Source organism: Pinus tabuliformis, chromosome 5_1, assembly GCF_031772625.1.
Source record: "Pinus tabuliformis cultivar Carrire ecotype Pingquan chromosome 5_1, CPIR1, whole genome shotgun sequence".
Taxonomy (NCBI): domain Eukaryota; kingdom Viridiplantae; phylum Streptophyta; class Pinopsida; order Pinales; family Pinaceae; genus Pinus; species Pinus tabuliformis.
This window is the reverse complement of record NC_142305.1, coordinates 529,653,092-529,677,667: the sequence shown is the minus strand read 5'-3', so window position 1 is coordinate 529,677,667 and position 24,576 is coordinate 529,653,092. Positions and strand designations below refer to the sequence as shown.

General features: G+C 39.7%; 1 protein-coding gene across 3 annotated transcripts in view; it reads right to left on the bottom strand.

Annotated features, from left to right (window-relative positions):
* The window catches only part of LOC149165862 (CAAX amino terminal protease family protein), a 372,684-nt gene that overhangs the window by 224,139 nt on the left and 123,969 nt on the right, over positions 1 to 24,576 (bottom strand). For all 3 annotated transcript variants that reach the window (XM_089432404.1, XM_089432405.1, XM_089432406.1), the window contains exons 3-4: positions 12,697 to 12,807; positions 12,456 to 12,538 (exon numbers count right to left, since the gene is read on the bottom strand). In XM_089432404.1, coding sequence (XP_089288530.1) covers positions 12,456 to 12,538; positions 12,697 to 12,807 — 194 coding nt within the window. The remainder of the gene's footprint in view (positions 1 to 12,455; positions 12,539 to 12,696; positions 12,808 to 24,576) is intronic.

Genomic DNA, 24,576 nt, shown 5'->3' with positions numbered 1-24,576 from the left:
TAACAAGTCCTTCTTGATCAAACAGATCGATGACAAATCTCTCTCATGTAACTTGCATGCTATCAAACCTCAAAGAGATTTACCTATGCAAACACAACCACAATCAGTAACAAACTTTAAAATGTACATAAGTAAACACAAATGTCTAGGGTCCTCCAGACAGCTAGATGTTGTTTCTCAATTTATCACAGTAGGACTTTCAAATGAACCTTGACAAAAGATTCCATAATCAAACATCTTCCTTTCCTACTTTTCATGCAGCAAAAAATTCTACAAATAGACTTCGCTTTTCTCATTTCAGCAGCCCCTCAAAATACATTCTCCAATTTTCTTCTTTCAAAGTGTCCAACATGACTATTATATGCCCTCCCTCTCAACTTAGGGAGATTTCTTTTATCCAAGCTCCCTCTCAACTTAGGAAGCTCCACTTCTTTTCTACGACATTGGAGAATCCTTCATGGCTTCCATCCTTCTTATCAGAGTTATCATGACCATCATCATTCACATAACTTTCTTCATCATGCTTTTACTTTATGAGCATCTTTACCATCTTGAAGATTATGTGCCTACACAACTTAGATAGAAAGTACAACCAAATCTATAGAAGCATCAATTTAACCATATCAAAATCATATAAAAATGGATGCATTCAACTTGACACATTAAATACCCAAACTTGACACATACTTTTCAACTTCTTGCTAGGGTTTTTGTCATAAACCCTAGACTATATCATCAAGACTTTGAGCATTTCAAGCATAACAACCTTCATTACATCTAGGGTTTCAATGTCTCTTCTAGAGGTATGACATACCCTACTATAAACCCTAGAAGAAATTTAAACAAATATAGTCTACAATGCATCTAACAATTTTAGATCTGATATGTTAGACTTCCACTAGGATTTAGTGCAGGATCCTAGATTTCATACATGAGTTTTAACAATCAAAACCAATCACAGCTCAATTTAGAGTGACAACATGACGAGCTTCCACTAGGGTTTGTTGTAAACCCTAGATTTTACTAATTCTCAACAACCACGATAAAATTTCAGGTTTGATCAACCTTTCATAAATCCCAAGTTATCACGTAGTCATCATATATTAAAGATTTTAATTTCTACTGAGGTTTAGTTACAAAACCCTAGAATTCACGAATGCTATCCTAGAGAATCAAACTTTGACTAGGGCTTAGTTCCAAACCCTAGGACTCATGACCATCAACAATTAGGTCAACACATATATCTAGGACTTCGTCATCATGCACAAGCATATCATAACATGTGTTAGTCAAACCCATCAATATATTAAGGTTAGATTGAGACATATATCAAACTTCATTAGACTAGGGTTTAGATCGGACAAACACACATATACCTAGGATTTCATTCCTATGGCATTATCTAAAATAACGGTCTTGCTTACAAACCCTACCAAACTCTAATGATCTAGGGTTTCAATACAAAACGTAGAAAACCCTAAATTACCAGTACTTCAAAGGTTCGAGATTTCAGACATTACCATTCAACCCTAACAAGTTAGGGTTTTCATAATCATATCAAAACCCCAAACATGACATTTTCAAGGCATCAAGCATTTTCTCTAGACTTCATCAATAACCCTAAGTAGGCTAGGATTTCACACATTATCATCGACATACCCTTAAGTTAGGGTTTTTCACAGAGAACCTTTCTAGGGTTCCACAAGAGTAATCAAAGATATGAGGAGGGTAGATTTATCTAATGATGAATCACCTAATCAAGAATCTTTAAGATTGAAGAAAGCTAGACACAATGATGTTAGTAATAGTTTATCAAGAATGAATATCATGAAGAGAGCAAAAACTTATAGTTTAAGGCATACCTTTATTTCTTAACAAACCTTGTAATTCCAATGCTTTGTCTTATGAAGCCTTCTTTCATAATCTTGGAGTCTTCAGCAAGTTTTCCTACACAAGGAAAATATAATAGAGATGTGATTAGTATTTAATGCAAGCAAAACTAGATAAGTAAGGAAAAACTAAAAATGAAAAGGTAATAGGATACTTATCTTTGGAAGTTGGTGAGGGCTCCCTCCAAGCTTGAGGGATACCTATAACCTTATAAAAACAAATCAAAAATGTTTTTCCAAAATATGTTAAACCTACAAATAATAGAAATCAAACAATGAAAATAACTAAGGCTTGGATCAAAGGACTTAGTAGTGTAAGTCCCTTATATCCAGTTCTTCGGATTTATTCTTCTTTGGAGATCCTTCTTCAATAACATTGGCTTGCTCTCTGTTTCTTTTCTTGTTCTTTGGATTGTCAGGACAGTCACTTCTATAGTGACCCATTTGTGGCATTAGTAGCATTCTATTTTGGACGTATCCACCTTCCTTCTTGGCCCTTTTCATTTCTTGAAGTTTCCTTCTTATGAGAAGCGGAGTATGCATTTGAAACCTTTTCTTCTTCATTGTTGGACAATAATGAGATTCTCATTTCTTCTTGGGTGCAAGCATTCCATAATTGCTCGAAGGTAGGAGCTTCTTTTCAGCTGTTGAGAAATGAAGCAAAAGAACTCCAAGTAGGTGGAAATCCCAATAATGCAGTGATTACTGTTGGAAATAATACTGAGGAGGGGGGTGAATCAGTATTATCAAATCAATTATTTTTCATTTCACAATCAGATTTGTATACGCTACTTCAGCTATGGGAAACTACGTATATATGCTACTGTGTCTATAGCAACCAGCGTATATCAGTAAACTTATGATTCATGCAATGTTGATCTTTAATCAGTGCATCAGAACTTCATTAACAATAAAAACAGTAATCTGGTGCAGTAAAACAAATCATCACACATATGGACACAAGATATAAGGTGGAAACCCAATGTGGGTGAAAACCACCTGCTGCAATTCGTCTCTATCTTCTTTTAATAAGAAACTTCTTTTTACAATGTTTCTGTACTGGTGCAGTCTTATACCAGTACGCAGGCTTCTACCTACAAAAGGCTACAACCTTCTCTCGTTCTCCAGCTTCTCCTGGAAGGGAGCTACAACCCCCTTAGCTCTTGTACTAGCTGATGTACTAGTACATAGGTGCTGACCTACAGAAGGCTACAACCTTCTCTTTTCTTCCAGGGACCACGTTTCATAAATTTTCAGACTGGATCCATCAATAACAATAATCAAACATCAAATACATCTGCATCAACCAATCTCCTTTGCTTCAATCAAAACTGAATCAAACAATTACTTCTCTAAATGTTGTAACCAGAATACATTAACAGTAACCAGAAACCAATCCTGAACCCAGAACACTGCAGCAATAAACAGAAGTAGCTAAAACATATTTCATGAGACGTACGCTACTTCAATATGTAGAACCTGCATGCATACGCTTCTGTATTAAGGCCAACCAGCGTATACGCTGTTTTGACTTACTGAACCAGCATGTATACGCGCCTCTGCTGTGCCAAACCTGCGTACAGATCTATAAAAGATAATTTACCCTTTTCACTTATTCAGACATCAGTTATACCCAGATTATCAGATTTATAGATCAAGTCATGCGCCAAATATAACAGATCAAAATCACATATAGATATTATTATTCAAGCCTTAAGATCTTGACCCATCAATAGAACTTATCCTTCTTCTAGCGCTCAGGTTCCTCCTTGGTTCAGATCCAACTATACACCATTACCCAATTCTAGATCTTGCTCTTCATAAGATATTCAATACTTAAGTGAATGCCTTTGCCTAATGATCTCCTTCCCCTTTTATAGTCTTAGGCCTTACTCAATACCATGGTCCAAAACCATAAAGAATCAATACCATAGACCCAATACCTGGGTTCAACACTTCGGACGAGATACCATGGTCCAAAACCATAGGTCCAAATACCAAGGACTAAATAACATGGACCAAAAAATAAGTTTTCCCACATGTACGCACTTTTCCTTACATGAAACTGCGTGCATAAGTATACGCACCTTATGATTGTCGAACCCGCATGTATACGCGACTTGGTTAAGAGGAACCTGAACCAGCCTGAGAGCCTGAACTGCGATCTGTCATTTGAGTGAAATGCCATCAAGGACAACACCTGTGTCATAGCGCCAAACTTGTGTCATAATGCCAACAATCTCCCCCTTTGGACTTGATGGCAACTCCTAAGTCACTCAAAGTCATTCTCCCCCTTTGTCATTAAGGACAAAGGGTTATGCTCCCCCTGAGTACATAAATCTCTGCTCTGTTGTGCTGTCCATGCTCCCTCTGACTGTAGGCAAGGTCTGCAAGAGGATGTTCTACAAGAAGAAACATGACTTTATACATCATAAATGACCTTCCTATCACCAAAGACTCATACATACATCCATCTCCCAACCAAGTGGGGATATACCAATATTGACTCATCCACCCAACCAAGTGGGGATATACCAATATTGACTCATCCACCCAACCAAGTGGGGATACACCAAAAGTTTACACATGATAAAACAAGAATATTACATCATTCATTTCAGGCATAGTGGGGAAACCAACATAGGTCGTTACATGACCTTGATAATAAAAGAAATACATGACATAGAGACTATATATTTAAGACAAGACTGTAATAGTTATCAGCAACTAACATTAGCAGCATCTGTCAAACATCATCAAAACCAGCAACCATGATCTCCCTCTGCACCTGTTCCACCTGAAAGAAAAATGAACCAAAAATCTTCTAAGATAATGCCAACAATGCATTATTAGAAGTATATGCTCCCCCTGAACCTGTGCCAGATGGTCTCTGACAGACCCATAACAGACTCTTTTCATCCTGAGTCTGGCTCCACTGTTTGTCTTTAACCCACCATATATGCGACTGTATCCACATAAATATGCGTATGTATGCGGATACGCTTCATCAAACTCGCGTACAACCCCTGTTCTCTGAAACAGATAATTTCAACAGCAAGATGATGCATCAACTACTCCCAGCTTCTGTCTGAGGTATTCAAATGTCTCCCTGGGCAGTGGTTTGGTGAATATATCAGCAACCTGTTCCTTGGAGGGAACATACTCCAATTTGACCTTTTGTTCAAGCACTTGTTCCCGGAGAAAATGATATTTGATAGGTATGTGCTTGGTCTTTGAATGCATGACTGGATTCTTTGAAATACTAATTGCACTTGTATTATCACAAAAAATGGAGATAGGTGGAGTACAAGTGATTTGAATATCTTGCAATGTTTGCATCATCCAAAGGAGTTGTGTGCAACAAGATGCAGCAGCCACATATTCTGCTTCAGCTGTAGATAATGCAATTGAGCTTTGTTTCTTGCTGAACCAAGATACTAATCTGGAACCCATAAAGAATGCACCACCACTAGTGCTTTTCCTGTCATCCACGCTTCTTGCCCAATCTGCATCTGTATATGCATGAAGTGTGAGATCTGTATCTCTAGGATACCATAAGCCATAATTTTGAGTTCCTTGAAGATACTTGAAAATTCTTTTGACTGCTTGAAGATGAGTTTCCTTTGGATTTGCCTGAAATCTTCTGACTATTCCAACTGCATGCATGATGTCTGGTCGGGTACCTGTTAGATAGAGCAGACTTCCAATCATTGATCTATAGGTTGGTTGATGCACTGTTGTTGATTCATCATTTGCGTTGAGGCTGCATGCTGTTACCATAGGGGTACATACTGGTTTCGAATCCTCCATCCCATATTTCTTCAAGATCTGCTTGAGGTACTTGGTTTGTGATAGAAAAATACCGTCTTTGTTTTGTTGGACTTGTAAACCAAGAAAATATGTGAGCTCACCAAGTAAGGACATTTCAAATTCTTTCTGCATCACCAAAGCGAAGTTTTGACTCATGGCTTCTTCATTGCTACCAAAGATGATGTCATCAACATACACAACAAGTATTAGCAATTTATCATTATCAATTTTTATATATAGATTGCTATCTGTTGATCCTTTTGAAAAACCTTGTTGATGGAGGTACTTATCCAAACGATAATACCAAGCCCTTGGAGCCTGTTTAAGGCCATAGAGAGCCTTTTTGAGTCTGCATACAAGTTTTGGATCATTCCCAAGGATGAATCCATCTGGTTGCTCAATGTACACTTCTTCTTCTAAGTCTCCATTTAGAAAGGCAGATTTCACATCCATTTGATATACTTTGAACTCCTGAAAGCTAGAAAGAGCAAGGAACATTCTTATGGCATCAAGTCTAGCAACTGGTGCAAAAGTTTCTTCAAAGTCTATACCTTCTTGTTGAGCATACCCTTTGCAAACAAGTTTGGCCTTGTTTCTAATAACATCTCCATTCTCATTCAGCTTGTTTTTGAATATCCATTTTGTCCCTATGACATTCTTATCATTTGGTCTAGGAACTAACTCCCAAGTGTTATTCTTTTCAATCTGATCAAGTTCTTCATTCATGGCCTTGACCCAGCATTCATCTTTGCATGCTTCACTTACATTTCGTGGTTCAGTGGAGGAGAGCAATGCTAGATAGCTTGAAGCTTCTGAAATAGTTCTTCTTGTTTGTACACCTGCCTCTTTCTGCCCCAAAATTTGAGTTTCTGGATGATTCTTCTAGACATACCTGGATGGAGTCTTTTCTTCTACCCTTATCTGTTCTTCTAGTTCCTCATAGGTGTCTTCTTCATCATTAGTTTGATTTGATGTTGAATGATAGTCCTCATCATCTTCGAAATCTTCGGATTTTACCTGCCTTGGAATGTTTCCTTCTTCATCAACCACTACATCAATACTTTCAACAATTTTTCTAAGTCTTTTATTGTAACACTTATATCCTTTGCTTTGGGGAGAGTAACCAAGGAGAATGCCTTCATCTGCTCTAGGTTCAAACTTGCCAAGGTTTTCATCAGTGCTTTTGATGTAACATTTTCTTCCAAAAATTTTGAAGTATTTTACCGTAGGAGTCTTACCATACCAGAGTTCATGAGGAGTTTGAGTGTTGTTCACCCGGACGTTTGTCTTGTTGAGAATAGTAACGGCAGCAAATGCAGCTTCACCCCAGAAAGTTGTAGGAGTTCTTTAATCAGTGCATCAGAACTTCATTAACCATAAGAATAATAAACTAGTGTAGTAAAACAGATCATCACACATATGGACACAAGATATAAGGTGGAAACCCAATGGGGTGAAAACCACCTGCTGCAATTCGTCTCTATCTTCTTTTAATAAGAAACTTTTTTTTACAATGTTTCTGTACTGTTGCAGTCTTATACCAGTACGCAAGCTTCTACCTGCAGAAGGCTACAACCTTCTCTCATTCTCCAGCTTCTCTTGGAAGGGAGCTACAACCCCCTTAGCTCTTGTACTAGCTGATATACTAGTACGTAGGTGCTAACCTACAGAAGGCTACAACCTTCTCTTTTCTTCCAGGGACCATGTTTCATAAATTTTCAGACTGGATCCATCAATAACAATAATCAGACATCAAATACATCTGCATCAACATCAAAACTAAATCAAACAATTACTTCTCTGAATGCTGTAAACCAGAATACATTAACAGTAACCAGAAACCAATTCTGAACCTAGAACAGTGCAGCAATAAACAGAAGTAGCTAAAACATATTTCATGAGACGTACGCTACTTCATTATGTAGAACCTGCGTGCATACGCTTCTGTATTAAGGCCAACCAGCATATACGCTATTTTGACTTATTGAACCAGCGTGTATACGCGCCTCTGCTGTGCCGAACCTACGTACAGATCTATAAAAGATAATTTACCCTTTTCACTTATTCAAACATCAGTTATACCCAGATTATCAAATTTATAGATCAAGTCATGTGCCAAATATAACAGATCAGAATCACATATATATATTACTATTCAAGCCTTAAGATCTTGACCCATCAATAGAACTTCTCCTTCTTCTAGCGCTCAAGTTCCTCCTTGGTTCAGATATAGCTATACACCATTACCCAATTCTAGATCTTGCTCTTCATAAGATATTCAATACTTAAGTGAATGCCTTTGCCTAATGATCTCCTTCCCCTTTTATAGTCTTAGGCCTTACTCAATACCATGGTCCAAAACCATAAAGAATCAATACCATAGACCCAATACCTGGGTTCAACACATCGAACGAGATACCATGGTCCAAAACAATAGGTCCAAATACCAAGGGCTAAATAACATGGACCAAAAAATAAGTTTTCCCACATGTACGCACTTTTCCTTACATGAAACTGCGTGCATACGTATACGCACCTTATGATCGTCGAACCCGCGCGTATACGCGGCTTGGTTAAGAGGACCCTGTGTATATCTCCTTTTCCTTCATTCTGAGAGCCTGAACTGTGATCTGTCATTTGAGTGAGATGCCATCAAGGACAACACCTGTGCCATAGCGCCAAACCTATGTCATAATGCCAACAATTACTAGTTCCTTTTCCGGTACAATTTCATCTATGGCTTGAAGTTCATTTCTAATTCTATATATCCTTACAAAGAAGGAAGCCACAGTGTCATCTTTTTTCATTTTTGTAGTCCTTAATTCATTCTTCAAACTTGCTACTTGACCAATGTTTTTGATAGTGAACAATTTTGATAAGGCTTCATACATTTCTTGAGCATGGTCTATATTGGAAATGTATGGGACAAGATTGTCCTTTATGCTTTCTACCATCAGTGTCAACCAATATTTATGACTCTCTAAACTTCACTTTGTCTGCATCATTGGATTCTTCGGTAGGTTTCTTCACCTTTCCTTTGACTACATCCAAGACCTTGTTCTTTTCAAGAATGAGGTCAATTCTCTGCTTCCATGCCCTAAAATTTGATGCTCCTTCCAATTTGTTCTCACTGTTTATTGTGTTGTACATTGTCCTTGAAGATAGTGAGCTACTTCCCTTATAAGAGTTTCTTATATGATCCCTTCATCAATCCTTTAGACTCCTAGTAGCTTCTCAAAATTGCCTTTTTCCTTCTTCGCCTTTGTGAAAGTTCCAAACCAAAATCCTATTGCAGCAACTGCAAATTATTCTCCTAATTGTTAATTTAATTTAACAATTTATTTACTGTTTGCTACAGCAAATACTGAATAAATCCCACTGCAACCTACACAAATAAATATTGTTGTTGAAATAAAAATGTTGGAAGAATATATGCACATACACATAAATACACAGTTATTTTTGGACTAAAGTAACAGAAAAAACCCAACTCGGGAAAATCAGTGCAGCAACTGAGGGTTTTAATATTATGCAGTAGTAAATCTGAGTACAAAACTATGGATGATCAAATCTAGCAATCCATACAGAGAAATGACTAACAATAAACCTAGTGAGAAAAATCTCACTCCCACTGGCGATCCAACACTGACCTTGGCTCAAGTTGAGCTTCTCTCTGCTGCCTCTACGCAATCCCTGCGTTAGCCTACATAGTACTGCATCCCACAGCTCGAAATTGCTTCCCTCTCGCTATTTGATCAGTTGTTGTCTAGAAGATGGACCCTTTTAGCCCCCAGACTCTCTCTTGGCTTCTAGCACTGAAACACTACTTCTCCCAAGCAGAATAAGAAATCCCCTCTGAAGAATGTGCTACCTTTGCGTGCCTTTGCACTGCCTCTTTGTGGCACTCACTGCTTCTCTTCAATGAACTCACCGGAACTAGGAAATTTCCCTCTAACCTTACTATCCCTGCCCCTCTCTCACTGCTTTGAGCTCACTAGCTCTCTCTCTGACAACTCAGCATTGCTACTCTGGAGTTCGATCTGCCAGTGAAATCGAATTGTTGGTGTCTCAAGTGTGTTCTCCAACCCCCATCAAGTTTCTTCTTATAATCTCTCGTTGAAACATCAACGACCATGATTAAAACCTAATCAATGGCTAAGATTAATTAGAACTCGAAACATTTGAAACGATTAATTATTTTAATTAAGTTGTCTCTAGGTGGAATTTCCAAAAACGATTTCTGGGTTTTGGAGAATACATGTATTCTAGCTTCTCCACCAAATTTTGTGGCTAGAACACATCTGATGCTACAAAAATTAACACTCACTCTTAGCGACGAAAGTGTTCTAGCGTTGCAACCCACTGAAGCAACACCTATCTCTGCACCATCTCCTGTCACGCTGCTGATGTCTGACTGCTATTGCCCACCAACTACTGCGCAACTCTGATAAACGTTGCATTTGTGTTGTTGCTAGCTCTGTTGAACTGCTACCAACACTGCATCTACATCTGCCAACACTGCATCTGCATGGTCTAGAGTTGATTCAAAGTCCAAATGAGGATGGCCTCCCATTCAGAGACTAGGGAGGGCTTGTTAAACCAGAAGAAGCCCTAACGTTGGAGAGAAGCAGGCCTTATTTGACAGTTGGAGACCACTTGGTGCCCCCCGGTGCCCTTGGGACCCCATAGGAGATATTGAGGTGGATTTGAGGGCCATCCCTCAAATTTTGGATCACCCAAGCATCTACACACAATTTGACACCTCATCACACATTGACATGGGAGCATTAATTATGCATGACATCCACATTTAGAGAGGCTAGGACTCACATATATGGGCAAATTTGGCTTATTTTGTTGTTAGCTAATGGGTTCACTCGTAACCCAAGTTCATTCCATGATCAGACTTGTTTTTAGGGGCTTTGTAGACTAAATTAGGGGACCTAATCCTCGTATAAATAGAGTATAGGCTCAAATAATTTTCATCATCAATTGTGACTAATTCGGCCTCGCTGAATTTGTGACTTGTATCTTGTGGAGATGTGATCTGTGGTGGATTTTTGCTTATGGAGTTATTCTTTGGCTTTGGAGGTGTCATTTTCGAGCAAGAAAGGAATTGTTCATGCATTCTATTTTGCAATTTTACCTTGTGTTTGATAAATCTTTGTATTTTGTGGCTATTGTATGGAATGGTTGATTATCTAGGGTTTCTATGTGCAAGTTATTGTTGAAAATTATTCTATCGAAAGTATTGCATGCATTACCCACTTATGGAATGTGAATGACAATCCCATGGGTGAATCTTTCAATTAGCTCACTCAATTGACTTTTTCCCTCACAAAAGTGATAGCTAGGGTTTGAAACCTAGGGTTTCTTATTCCCTTACTCCTTGTTAGGGTTTAGTTCTTCTCTTAAGTTAGGGACCCAATAAACTCCATCACCCAAGGTCAAGGCACTGGCCTTGGTCACATAGTTGATCACCTTGAAAACTTTCATAAATTCACTCTTTTCTACCCTAAACCTAGAATTTTGGCCTCTTAAGCAAAGTCGCTAGCTAGGGCTAAGATATCCTTTTTAACTAGGATTGAATGCGTTGCTTTGTGGAGAGATTCAACATGTGGAGATCATGTAGTTTCCTCAAAATCAAATTATTCCCATGGCTAAATTCTCCATTTTAGGGCTGCCGCCCTTTGCCCTAAGCAAATTGTGCCCTAGAAAAGCCCTAGTTTGCCCTAGGCTTCAACTTGAGGCTTCTTGAAGGCTTCTTGTGCCATAAATTGATCATATACATCTATTGTAAGCCTTTTCTTGGCCTTGTGATCTTAGATAATTCTATTAGCCTTGCTTATTCTCAAGCTCTAGGTCACGTTGTGCCCTAATTTGGCCTTTGGGAGGATGTGAATTGCCTTGTGCTATATAAGCCCTCTTCTTACGAAGAGCAGCCCTCCACAAGTGTATCTTTGTCACTTTACCGCTAGTACTTAACAAATCCTTTAGGTGAACTAATATAGGGAAGACTCCCTTGTGGTGAATGTCCACTAAAAAGCAAGTAGTGGTTGTGGTGACAGTGGGCCACGCCTTGTATTGTTGTCCCTTGGTCTAGTGCTTGTCTTGTAAGATCCCCTCACAATAACTGCTATATTTTAGCAGATGTAGCACTTGGAATGGATATGTTGGTGGAGGAGGGAGGAAAGCACAATGATAGTGGCAGTCGTAGTGATATCAATGATTTTCATTATGGCATCCGAGGGGACAAGCTTCAAGTTTCTTCAACCCTATTTTGTATTAATGGCATTCCCTTCTATCATCATGTCTATGCAATATGTTATGATGATGTTGAATGAAAAAACTACAATTTGTGGTTCTATATGTATGATCTATAGGATATTCCTGCTTGTTTGATGTAGTTCTATTTTCTGAATGTTCAAAAATTTTACATCTTTATGTTTATATTTTCTTTCCATAATTTTAATATTTTTTGTTATGCATATATATTGGCATTCCTGTGTCCCCTTGCAAAGGGTCTATGTGTCTACTGTCCCCATGCCAGGACACTAATGACAATAACAATGGTAATCATCCAAAGACAAAAAAGGGAAAATTTAGAAAACAAATACTTTAAATATATTTATAAAATCATGTTAGCATATTGTTCAATCAACTTTCACACTTCATACTAAAAACTACCAGTCAAATGAAAAGCAAACAAAAACTAGGAAGAAAGGGCCCATAACAATGAATTTGCAGTACACTCACCTAAGCAAAATAAGTCATCAGGAAGTGGCTTGTATTGATTGACAAAAGCATATATGACGGTAAGGCCAACAGCTGTTATTAAGCTGCAAACGGAAAGGTAATGACAATCTTAAATGTGCAATCTACAGACTTTCCACTGAAATTTACATACAAGAAACTAAAATTGAAAATATCATCCTAAGAAAGTATATGTTCAATTTCACAAATAAAAAATAATGCAAAATAGTCAAATTTATCATACAATTGATCTATGAAAAGGATAATAGCTCGTTCATCTAAACTCATTGATTGCCTTAGCTGAATCCCAAGGTAGGATGCTGCTGCTGATTCTGCCAGTCCTGTCAACAAAAAGCTGCCCCAATATCGTCAGTTTAGTCCTAGAAAAAAACAAAATTTCCTGCATACGAAAACATAAACCAAAATACAGGCATAGAAATTTTAAGTATTTCCGTGTGTTTCAGGCTACGACAGTGACTGCATAGAAAGATCTTAAAATTAACTTTTAAACATATCAAAATATATGTCTAGCATAGATTCATTACATTTTTAGGTGTGCTAGGCACTCATTTTGTTTAACCAACCCTCTGCTTGAGTCCCATTGACCTTTCTTTGGTGATCAGTGGACAGTAATATGATCATATTTCATAAAAATTCTGTAGACAGCCCAAACAATATATGAGAGAGTCTATAAAGACTCGAATATTCACTGCTTTGTATCTGCATCATTCATTCATTAGTTTTCTTCAGGGGGAGTTACTAATCGAAATGTGCAGAGGCACGCAGTTTTCATGAGATTCAGACTTATACAACTTTGGCACACAGGTTGTTATAGATTCAGACTTAGACATCTTGAAGTCACAAAGTTGACTCTTCAAGGAAATGACTTGGCTGAGATTGTTTACCTCATACATCCCAATGAATTTGTCATACATCTCCTTTGACTTCTTCAGCTTGGACATATAGGTGATGAGATGGTCTCCAAGAGAGTCAATGATGATCTTGGCCTTGATCTCACCCTTCTTGTATTTGGATTTGACATTGGCATTGGCATTCGCAAGAGGTTCAGCTGTTAGCTTTTGTAATATTGGATGCGTTCTAGCCACGAAATTAGGTGGAGAGGCTAGAATACATGAGATCTCTAAAACCTAGAAATCGTTTCTGGAAATTGCGCCTAGAAATGACTTAATTAGATTATTGACCAATTTTTAAATATTCCCTAAGTTTAAACTTAGGGAATACGGTTAATTAATCAGTATTAATTAAGTCAATGCGAGAATCATCTCGAAACTCATACGAATCGATCCAGAGATGATCCTAGCCATTGATTAAGTTTTAATCTTGGTCGTTGGTGCTCCAACAGAGGATTATGAGAGAAGGTCGATGTGGTGATGGAGAAGACATTTGAGGACTTTGATTTCTTCGCAGATCAATTTCCAGAGCAGCAACAGTCAATTGCTAGAAAGAGCTAGAGATCGAAGTAATCTATGAGGGGCAGAGACAATGAGGTTGGAGGAAGTATTCCAGATCCAGTGAGTGCATTTGCAAAGAGGCGGAAGAGCCATAGAGAAGCTGACGCAAGGGTTGAGCAGTAACTTCTAGAGGCAAGTTCGATTTGCTGAGAGGGAAGGACATCTTCAGTTCCAGAGGCCGAGAAGGAGTCCCAAAGTGTCGGAGAAGCATTTTTCTATTAGTTTTTGGTAGCATCGAAAGTGCTCTAGCCTTGTAAATCAGTGGAGAGGCTAAGGCACATGAGTTCTAAAAAACCAAAAATCGTTTGGTGAAATTCCACCCGGATTGTATTTTATTAAAATAATTAATATTTTTAATGGGGTTCCTAAGTCTAAACTTAGGAAAATTAAAATATTAATGGGTATTAACCAAATATGCGTGAGAATGATCTAGAAGGCAGATCATGTCATGTTTTAATCTTAGCCGTTGATTAGAGGCTTAATCTCGGTCATTGAAGACTCAACCGGAAAAGTAAAAAATTGAGACTTGGGGTTCATTTGGAAACACACACACAAAGATTAAGGAAAACGATTTTCTGAGGTGAGAAGTTCTCAGGAAGAAAATCGATTGGGAGATCTTGCCGCCGAGGGGCAGTGAGAATATAAGGACTTTCTGGAGAATACTGACAGAGAGGCAGAGAGAGCTTGCAAAGAGGCAGCACAGTATCCGGGAGAGCCGACGCAGAAAAGATGCCTGTCACGCAGAATCCAGAACTGTCGGAACAGCCGAAACTGTCGAGAACCGTCGGAACTGCCAGGAACTACCGAAACTGCCGAGAACTGTCGGAACTGCCGAGAACTGTCGAAACAGCCAGGAGAGTTGACGCAGAGGCAGCGCAGTAGCCAGGAGAGCTGACGCAGAAAAGTTGCCTGTCACACAGAATCCAAAACTGTCGGAACAACCGAAACTATCGGGAACTGCCGGGAACTGCAAGAACTATCGAAACTGTTGATAACTACTGAAACTGTAGGAACTGTCGGGAGAGTTGACGCAGAGGGCAAAGAAGGTGACACAGAGCCAGCGCAAAAATAGCCTGGGTTAGTGAGTCTTCTACCGAATTAGCCAGAATTCTGCCTCAGTGCCGAGCAATGAGGCGGAAAGCTGTACTTGGCAGCAATTCGAATCCCCTTGAAGAGATTGTGCAGTCCTTGCCGGAAAGCAGATCGGAGGAAACCTCTCTCTGAGTGAGATTACATAGAGGTACGATTTCTAGTTCGTGAGTTTGCAGAGGCAAAGGGAGTGACACAGAGCCTCAACGCAGTGCTTGAAGGCCGCAATTTCTGTTGGGGCAGAAATCCACTGGAAAAGAACGAAGACATGTATAAGGGGAATTTTCTCCTCATAGAACTTTTTGCCAGAAAGTTCGAATTTCTCACTTGCTGAGTAGTTGAGCAGTGACTAGAGGAGTCAATTCGACAGTTAGGTGAAATGGCATCGCATGGTCTCAGAGATCAGGACAGGTTGGAAGGAGCTTCCAACTATGTCATATGGAAGACCAGAATCTTAGCAGTTCTGGAGGAATATGATCTCAAGACATATGTCAAAAGTGTTGTAGTTCCTGCTGACAACGATCAAAAGAAGAAGTACAAGGCCGAGCAGGAAAAGGCAAAGAGGCTCATTCTCGATGGGGTTCGAGATCATGTGGTCTCACACTTGTAGGGCAGGGATACAGCCCGAGAGATGTGGGAAGCCTTGTATTCTCTGTATGAAGGCTCTTCCAAATAGCAAAAGATGTATTTAGAAAAGAAATTGCAGGGACCTTGATGAAGAAAGGAGAAGGGGTGAACCTCTATCTTCAACGTATTCAAGACACTAGGGACCAGCTTGCTGCAGTGGGGTCCACTCCTCAGCCAACCGTAATGGTTAGGATAGCCCTTAATGGAGTCTCGGATGAATGGCTAGTTTTCGTCCAAAGCATATTGGGCAGAGAAAAACTACTTTCATGGGAGGAGATGTGGGCGACTCTTCAACAAGAGGAGTTAAGGAGGGACCTAGTGAAGGTCAACCTCAGTGGTAGCAGTGGGAATGGCTCAAAGACGAAGGAGGAGGAGGAGGAAAACGCAGCTCTAGCATCGAAGGGAAAACAAAAGCAAAAGCGAAAGAAGGAAATTTCGAAGGTGAAATGTTTCAGATGTGGCGAGTTGGGTCATTTTGCCTCTCAGTGTCCTTTGAAGCAAAAGGATAAGGACGAGAAGCATGATCCTAAGGTTGCTTCAGCAAAGATTGACGAGGAAGAGTGTGCCATGAGTGCCCGCGCATCTCCAGGGGGGAGATGGGGCAATATTGATTTGTAATCGGGAGGACTACATGTGGGAAGGATCCTTGAGGAGTCCACCTCCTTGATCAATTCCTTGCTACGGGAGCCCAAGATTTAGCAGTAGCGAGATGGACTTAGTCTCAGATGATGCAGTGAATTGTTTGGAAGACAGATGCAGTAGCTTGGGACCAGAGACTAATCAGCGCAAAGCAAGGTTGGCAACAGTGCAATTGGCACAGTGCAGGAGTCAGCAGCAACACAGAAGATTCAGAGGGTCAAAATCAGCAACAATCAGATTCCAACATTCATTGTATTATGTTGAACACAGTTAAGTTCAACTAATTTTGGATGTTTTTCAGTTGCTTCTCTCAACAACTGAGTTGCAGTACGAATGCAGTGTTAGCAGTGGCAGTGCTAGCAGCATAGCAGACGCAGTGTTTGAGAGGGAGTTGTAGTACCAAAACAGCAGTGGCAGTGGCAGTGTCATGGGTAGCAGTACAGTAGTAGCAGCAGCACAGTGTTGGTGGCAGCAACAGTGCGGAATGGGAGATGCCTCAGAAGCAGAGCAGCGTGTAGTTGGGCACTGTTGCTAGAGCACTTTCCTCGCGAAGAGGGAGTGTTAGTTTTTGGTAGCATCGGAAGTGATCTAACCTTGAAAATCGAAGGAGAGGCTAAGGCACATGAGTTCTAAACAACCCAAAAACAGTTTTGTGAAATTCCACCTGGATTGTATTTTATTGAACTAATTAATATTTTTAATGGGGTTCCCAAGTCTAAACTTTGGAAAATTAAAATATTAATCGGCATTAATCAAAATATGGGTGAGAATGATCTAGAAGGTGGATCAAGTCATGTTTTAATCTTAGTCGTTGATTAGAGACTTAATCTCGATTGTTGAAGACTCAACAGGAAAAAGTATAAAATGGAGGCTTAGAGTTCATTTGCAAACACACACACACACAGATTGAGGAAATCGATTTTCTAAGGTGAGAAGTTTTCAGGAGGAAAATCGATTGGGGAGATCTTGCAGCTGAGGGACAGTGAGAATCCGGAAGGACTTTCCGAAGAATACTGACAGAGAGGCGGAGAGAGCTTGTCGAGAGGCAGCGCAGTAGCTGGGAGAGCTGACGCAAAAAGTTCCCTGTCACGCAGAATCCAAAACTGTAAGAACAGCAGAAACTGTCAGAACTGCTGGGAACTACCGGAACAGTCGGGAACTATCGGAACAGCTGGGAGAGCTGACGCAGAGGCAGCGCAATAGTCGAGAGAGTTGACACAGAAACGCTGCCTATTACGCAGAATCCAGAACTGTCGGAACAGTCGAAACTGTCGGGAACTGTCGAAACTATTGAGAACTGTCGGAACTGCTGGAACTGCCGGAACTATCAGGAGAGTTGACACAGAGGGCAGAGAAGGTGACGCAGGGCTGACGCTAAGCCAGCGCAGAAATAGCCGAGATTATCCAGACTTGTGCTGGATCAGCTGGAATTCTGTTGGGTGAAATGAGGTAAAACTCACTCAGATTTTCCGCCAGTATTTTCTCTGTAAAGGATTGCAAGATGAGCATCCTCGATTTGTATTCAAATATTTTGGCTGCATAATAATAAACCCTCAGAACTGTTGCACCAGTTTTCCCACATTGGGTTTTTCCGAGGACTATTGTGTCCAAAAATAAGTGTATCCTATGTATATTGTTCATTGCTCTGTTTCCTGTTTCATGAGATCAAATATTTAATTAGTGTAGGTTGCAGAAGTATTTTGCTTCAGTATTCTGAAGAATAACTTGATGAACGTAATTTAAAAATCAAATGGGTGAACTAGATTCAGATTTGTTGCAGTAAGGGGTTCCTTCAGTGTAGGAATTTTCACATTTTCCAGCCAACATAGGGCAGAACGACTTCATCAGGGACCAGTCAGAGGCTTGACATCAAGCAGATTGTGCAGTGTAGCGCAGAGGCCGACGCAGAAGGTCAAAGGGCGGAGTTTCTAAAGGAAAATTGTGCCAGTGTTTCCCTGTGGGCTGAGGAAATTCCTCACTAGATTTTTGCCATTATTTTTTCTCTGTAGGATTGCCATATTTCAGCATCCATTTGTACTCTGAATTTCTCACTGCTGCATAATAATAAAACCCTCAACTGTTCCACCAATTTTCCCAGGTTGGGTTTTTCTGGGTAACTTTGTCCAAAAATAGTGTTAATTTTATCTGTGTGCTCGCATTTCTCAGCTTCCAGCATTTTATTTTTCTGCAGAATTTTTATTTGTGGAGGTTGCAGTGTGTTTATTTCGATATTTGTCGTAGCAAATAAATTGTTAATTAATTAACAATTAGGACAAATAATTCTAGTCGCTACAATAGGATTCCGGTATTGAAATTTTCATATGGTATCAGAGCATAGTTGATCAACTGGAGAGCTCATCAACTTGATCAACACCGAACTTTATAGCAGCAGCAAGCCGAACAACTAAATCAGAGGCACATTCAGGCTATCTGTGTGAGGGTCTATGCAAGCACTGTGTAGGGGCTAGCGCAAGGGTTCTTGAGAGCCATTTTTTCCTAAGCAAGTTGTGCCAAGATTGCTCGTGGAGAGAGAGAAAATTATCTCTAATAATTTTGGCCAAATTATTTGTTGAGGATTGCCAGTTTTGGGCATCCAAATTGTACTCAGATTTTCACTGTTGCATAATAATAATAAAACCCTCATCTGTTGCATCAGTGTTCCCATATTGAGTTTTTCTAGGGACAATTGTCCAAAAATAATGGTGTCATTTTTATTGTGTGTGTGCTCTATATTTCTCAGTTCTAGTTATTTATTTTCCACGACGATTTTATGGTGAAAATTGTAGTTGTGATTTTATTCATCGTTTGTCGTAGCAAATAAACTGCACTTAAAATTAATCAGTTAGAAGAATAATTTCCGATTGCTGCAATAGTTGAAAAATTCACACAAAGCAGCAGAGAAATAGCCCAAGTCAACACAAGTCAAAGGAGAGAGAAAGTGCTAGTCAATGTAGAACAAAAAAGACTCCTTGTTCCTTCGCACGTGTGAACTTGCTCTTGTAAATTTCAGAGATGATTTGATGTGTGACATGATGTGCCAAATGAGGGTCAACGAAGGTCAATTTATGTGTCTTAGGAGGGTCAATTTCCACTTGGGGGGGGCGACTTGTCCTTCACAAGGGCGACTTGGTCAAATTGATAAATACAACTTTCTTTATTATTTTGAAGATGAAATTCTAACCATAACTGCAAATTTTCAACACACTGCAAATGATCATAAAATGTATTTTTCTAGAAGGCCCATTGGGATCATAATGGTTGGAGTGGCAGATACTTGCATGAAAAAAGGCCCTTCTTGCCTCAGAGAAATTGATAATTACAGATCTACAGAATATTTTCCACCTTGAGGAGTTATTCAAAATGAATATTCAGATGTGGGATCCAATTTGACAGATTGGTGTTGCTCGTTTGATAAACTTGTTACCACAAAATCTAGCAGGCCTTGAAGAGGGAAACCTTACAAGATGAGCTAGACTAAGTGTTAACAATAGGGTAGAGGCCCAATGTCACCTCAACCAAAACCCCCCGCTCTCTATGGACTTTCACAAATGGGAGGAGTCCCAGTGGGAAGGAGATCACTTAAAATAGATAAGTTAGGTATAATGTTGGGTCCCTATAATACTAGTGATTACCCCATTACTATTGTAGTTATACCCCTTATTTATATTGTTGTGCCCCGATTACCCCCATGTTGTTATTTCTGTGCCCCATAGAATCCCTCTATTTTATTTTTGTGGCTTTATATTATTATTGTTAGGTCGGCTGGATTATATTGTGACTCCTTAGACTCCTATATATAGAAAGGAGGTTTTGTCATTTGTATCATCCAAGAATTGTTCATTTATGTAATGTAAAGGAGGTTGCCCCCTTGAAGAGGCTGAATTCTAAGGCGTTAATCTATCTTTTCTATCTTTTCTTGAGCTGGTTTCATAACATTTGGTATCAGAGCTTTAAATTCTAGGGTTTCGCTGCTCCAAACAGGTCATCGTGGCATTTTCGCTATAACTTTTTTTCTGTGACGTTTCAGAAGTCGCAAAAAAAACCCATTTGAGAAGAAATCGCGCTGAACCTTGGGTCCGAATTTCAAAGTTTTTCGCGCGATATTTGTGGAGATATGATCTGAGGAAGTTGGTCTTTTTGCAGGCTCCTGAATTACATTCAAAACAGGTGACCTGGGGAAAATCGTCATAACTTTCTCTCCAGGGATCGGATTGAAATTTCGTAGGAAGGTACAGAAAGAGGACGGGCTGTAGTTTCTTGTATGCATTTTCAGATCCATAGGTCGAAACAGTGACTCGTGGCACGTTGTACAAGTTCGCTCTACTGAACTAGTCTATAATCAAGTCACTGTGGGAGATTTCGCATGACTCTTCCTTAGAGAATCCAAATTGGGTCAAACTTGTGGCATTGGAAAGAGGACACAGAAAGCTACTACAGGTCGCAATTTCAGAATTGGAGGATCTGAAATTACAGAGATACATCAGATTCAATATCAGGCTTCTACAAAGTGAAAAAAGGTGTGTAGTTTTTTTTTTTTTTTTTTTTTTGTGTAAGCTGGGTTTGAAGGATTCAAAGGGCATAGTAAAGAATTATTATCGGTAACTGATGCCCCGAGGAAAAAAAATGCAAACACCTAGTAAGGAACCTGAAAGCTCTAGCATGACTCATGAAGAAGAGGAAGAAATGCTACATGATATATCAAAATTACAAGAACAAGTGCAACAAATGTCACGCTCAAAAAAGCTAACAGAAGCTAAGATAAATGGCGTGGAATCTAAGATAAATGGCGTGGAATCTAAGATAAAGGGCATGGAAACTGTTGACCACTACCGGTCAACTGCCCATAGCAGTACACCCCCCTTTTCTTTGCAAAAAGGGGTAGCGCTTGATCGACATGTCCGTGCCATTCAGCAGTCATCAACAGCTTGATCAATTTATTTGTAAACCCAGTCTGCATGTATGAATTGTAAATAATCTTAGCAGATATGAGTCATGTATGTAAATTGCCTGGGTGGACCTAACTTTCTAGTGATAATCTACATCCCGGAAGGTTTTTCGTCTCACCGATCCATGATCGGCAGAGTTTTCCTTCAGCCTGACCCCAAAGCGGGATGGATTTTGTCGTTAGAATTTTAGGAGAATCCTAGTGTGTTAATCTGCTAGATTATAGTTGTGTCGCAGAACTAGGTGGTTTGTAAGGGTCTATGTCAAATGGGTTTTCCCCTTAGGATGTAAAGTTGTTAAAGTTGTAAAAGTCACGATGTAAAGTGTCTTGAGAGTTAGAAAATGTTTTAATCCCCTCATAAGTCCTAAGTCCTAGGTCCTAGGTGATTTTTCCAAAGGGCTAAGTTCGAGGATCCATTTAAATTTAAAAAAAAAAAAAAAAAAAAAAAAAAATAATAAAATAATAAAAATTAAAAATAATAATAATAAATTATAAAATAAAGCAAAAACCCTAAAAATAATAAAATAATAATATTTTGAATAAATAAATGCAAAATTTCATTTTTTAATGAATTAATAAATTCGACGGATGAGATTAAGAGATGTCTTGATCCTCATCGACGGTCGAGATCATTTCGACATGGATCACTCGAACTAGCCGTTTGGGATCTTTTCCTTTAAGTAGGGTGCTAGGGGTCATTTGAGATCATTGGATCTGTGAGTCTTGTGTTGAAGAAGCTCTCTTGCAATTTGTTTCTGGTTAATAAAAGAAGACTTTGGGGTTCAAATCTTGCTCGTGTTACTCTCTGGAAGTGCTGTGAGATATTTTATTTTCTGCATATTTTATTTTTCAGCCATTAATAATGTTAGCGCTTGAATTTGGCCTCAGGCTGAAAAAGACAAAATCCAAGGCAACATCAAACCACTTAGCCTCGTAGCTAGCCCTACGGGGCAGGAGAGGGCTCTCTCCAGGTCTATCTCGGCAAAAGGTCTTCAAAGGGCGGAGATGACCAATAAAGAACACTGATTTTAGGCTAGTAAACTGATAGGGAAAGTTTGATTTTAAATTTTTAAAGTTTTGGTGGAAAACTGAGCACAGCAATTTTGGGTGCGGGGATGAGACACAGTTTTTGCAGAGGTCTTTTTGGGGCAAGGTAGGAGATTGTCTTGATGCCTTTGAATTAAGTGAATGGATAGAAATGACCGGTGAGGAGCTAAAGAGAGCAAGAAACTTTCGAGAATTCTCTTTAGACAGAGGAAAACATAGATATTAAGCAAACTTAAAGGCAGAGCATATAAATTATGAATTCTACCTTAACACTTCATTTACTTAATGTGCAGAAAAGAGAAGTAGGAAAATGATACACATAACACACTTACAAGTACATGAGAGAAGCACACCATCAACACAAATAACCACAGGAATCCCAAATAGTGCTGCAAAACCCTGGTCTTTCCTTTGCCAAAATTGCAGAGATACAAAGTATAAAACAGTCTAAGCTTATCCCTCAAGAGTCCAACCATGAAAATAACTAAGAAAGTACATAATATAGGCAAGCTAACACACTTCCTTGCCTCTAGGGGTCGAGCTCATCATTCTAGGAGCTGTTTCAACCAATTCTAAACTGAGCACTACAATCTAGGCAATCAAAACAACTTGCCTCTATAAGCTAGGAAACCAATTCATTCATTAATTATTTGCCATTTGATGAATGAATCTTCTAGAATAGGTAAAAAGTGTCATGTCAATCATGAAATTACATCAAATACATCAAGGAGGATGAAAAACCCAACCAAAAAGTCAAAACTAGTCACTGCTGCGTTTTCCTGTGCTGAAGATGCAAAACTAGCCAATTTCCCCAACGCGTAGCGCGCCATTTCCCAACGCGTAGCGCGCCTTTCAGGCCACTTTTGAGGCACTTCCCGCCATCCAAATGAGGCACAAGTGGGCTTGCTGGAAAGGTCTGGATGTCTACTCTCCAGCCCAAGTTGAATTTCTCAATTTGGTGGTCATTTGCCCCTCCAAAAGTGCAATCTCCCAAGACTGCTTCTTGTGTGTCCAAAAAGTGGCAGAAGGTCATTTTTTGCTTGTTTTTTGACCTTTTGGGGGCTCAAATCTTCATGAAACTTCTTAGCAGTGGCTGAGCAAGTGTATTTTGCCATGACAAATCCAAAAATGTTGAGTTTTCCTAAAATGGACCTCCCCAACTTAAGGGTAGCGCGCGGCGCGCTACGCGTTGAGGGCAAAAACCTGTGTTTGGCACAAAAAAATCAAAATTGACCAAAATTGCTCAAAATTTCCTGAAATTTGAGCTGGAGGTGTGTCATTGAGCACCATGCTCCCTCAAGGTGGCTTCAGCCAAAATTTGAAATGGATCGGGTCTTTTCCTCCGTTTTAGTGCCTTGGCCAAGCGTGCTTTAAGTACCTTCATTTTTGCTTTGCACACATGCATGCGGGCCCAATAATGGTTCTTCATGTGGCGGAGCATGTCTTTGTCCCTGTTTGCCTTTGCTATCAACCTCTCTAAATGTGTGTTCACCTGAATGAGCATAGAGCTTTGCTCCTTAGGTGTCAAATCACCGGGTCTCTTGCGAGCCAAGTTCCGGTCTTCTCGGATCCTCCGCAACTCATCAAGAGAGTGTTCATCCTCTAATTGCTTGTTGCGCTGCTCTAAATAAGTAATTGTCCAATTTGCCATCTCCAACTTTTGCTGCAACAAGTCATTTTCAGCCCTTAGTTGCTGGATGATCTCCTTTGACTCTAGGCTAGGAGAAATGATATCAAGGTCAATAACATCTATGCCTGGAACACCTGATGGCCCCTCATCAATCTTGGGCTGCTTGCCTCTCTCTTGTACCTGTGCTGCTGTCGAAAGCGAGGCCCCTTCCACCTGATGTGGAGATAACACTCGCTGTGCTGATGAAGAAGGCGAGACCCCTTCCACCTGGTGTGGAGATAATACTCGCCGTGCAGATGCAAATAAGGCCCTGTGGCCTCTCTGATATGTAACATATGCTGGAGGAATGCTGACATGCTCTGGCTCAGGAATATCAAACTGCTGTGAAGGCCCTCCCTCATCACGGACAACCTCAGGAGGTGGCTGTGGCACCATGAAGAAATCACGAGAAATGAAATCCTCCCAAGCAATACCCTGCTGTGCCAACTGATGCATCACTATGATCTCAATCAATGCATAATGATATATACTTTTGAGCTGCTGTGCGGGATTCTTCCTTTGCACTACGGGCACCATCTTCTCTATATTTTGGCACATGAAAAATGGAATGTTCATCATTCGTACCCGGGTGAAATGCATCAACAAACGGATATGGTACGAATATAAACGTGAAAA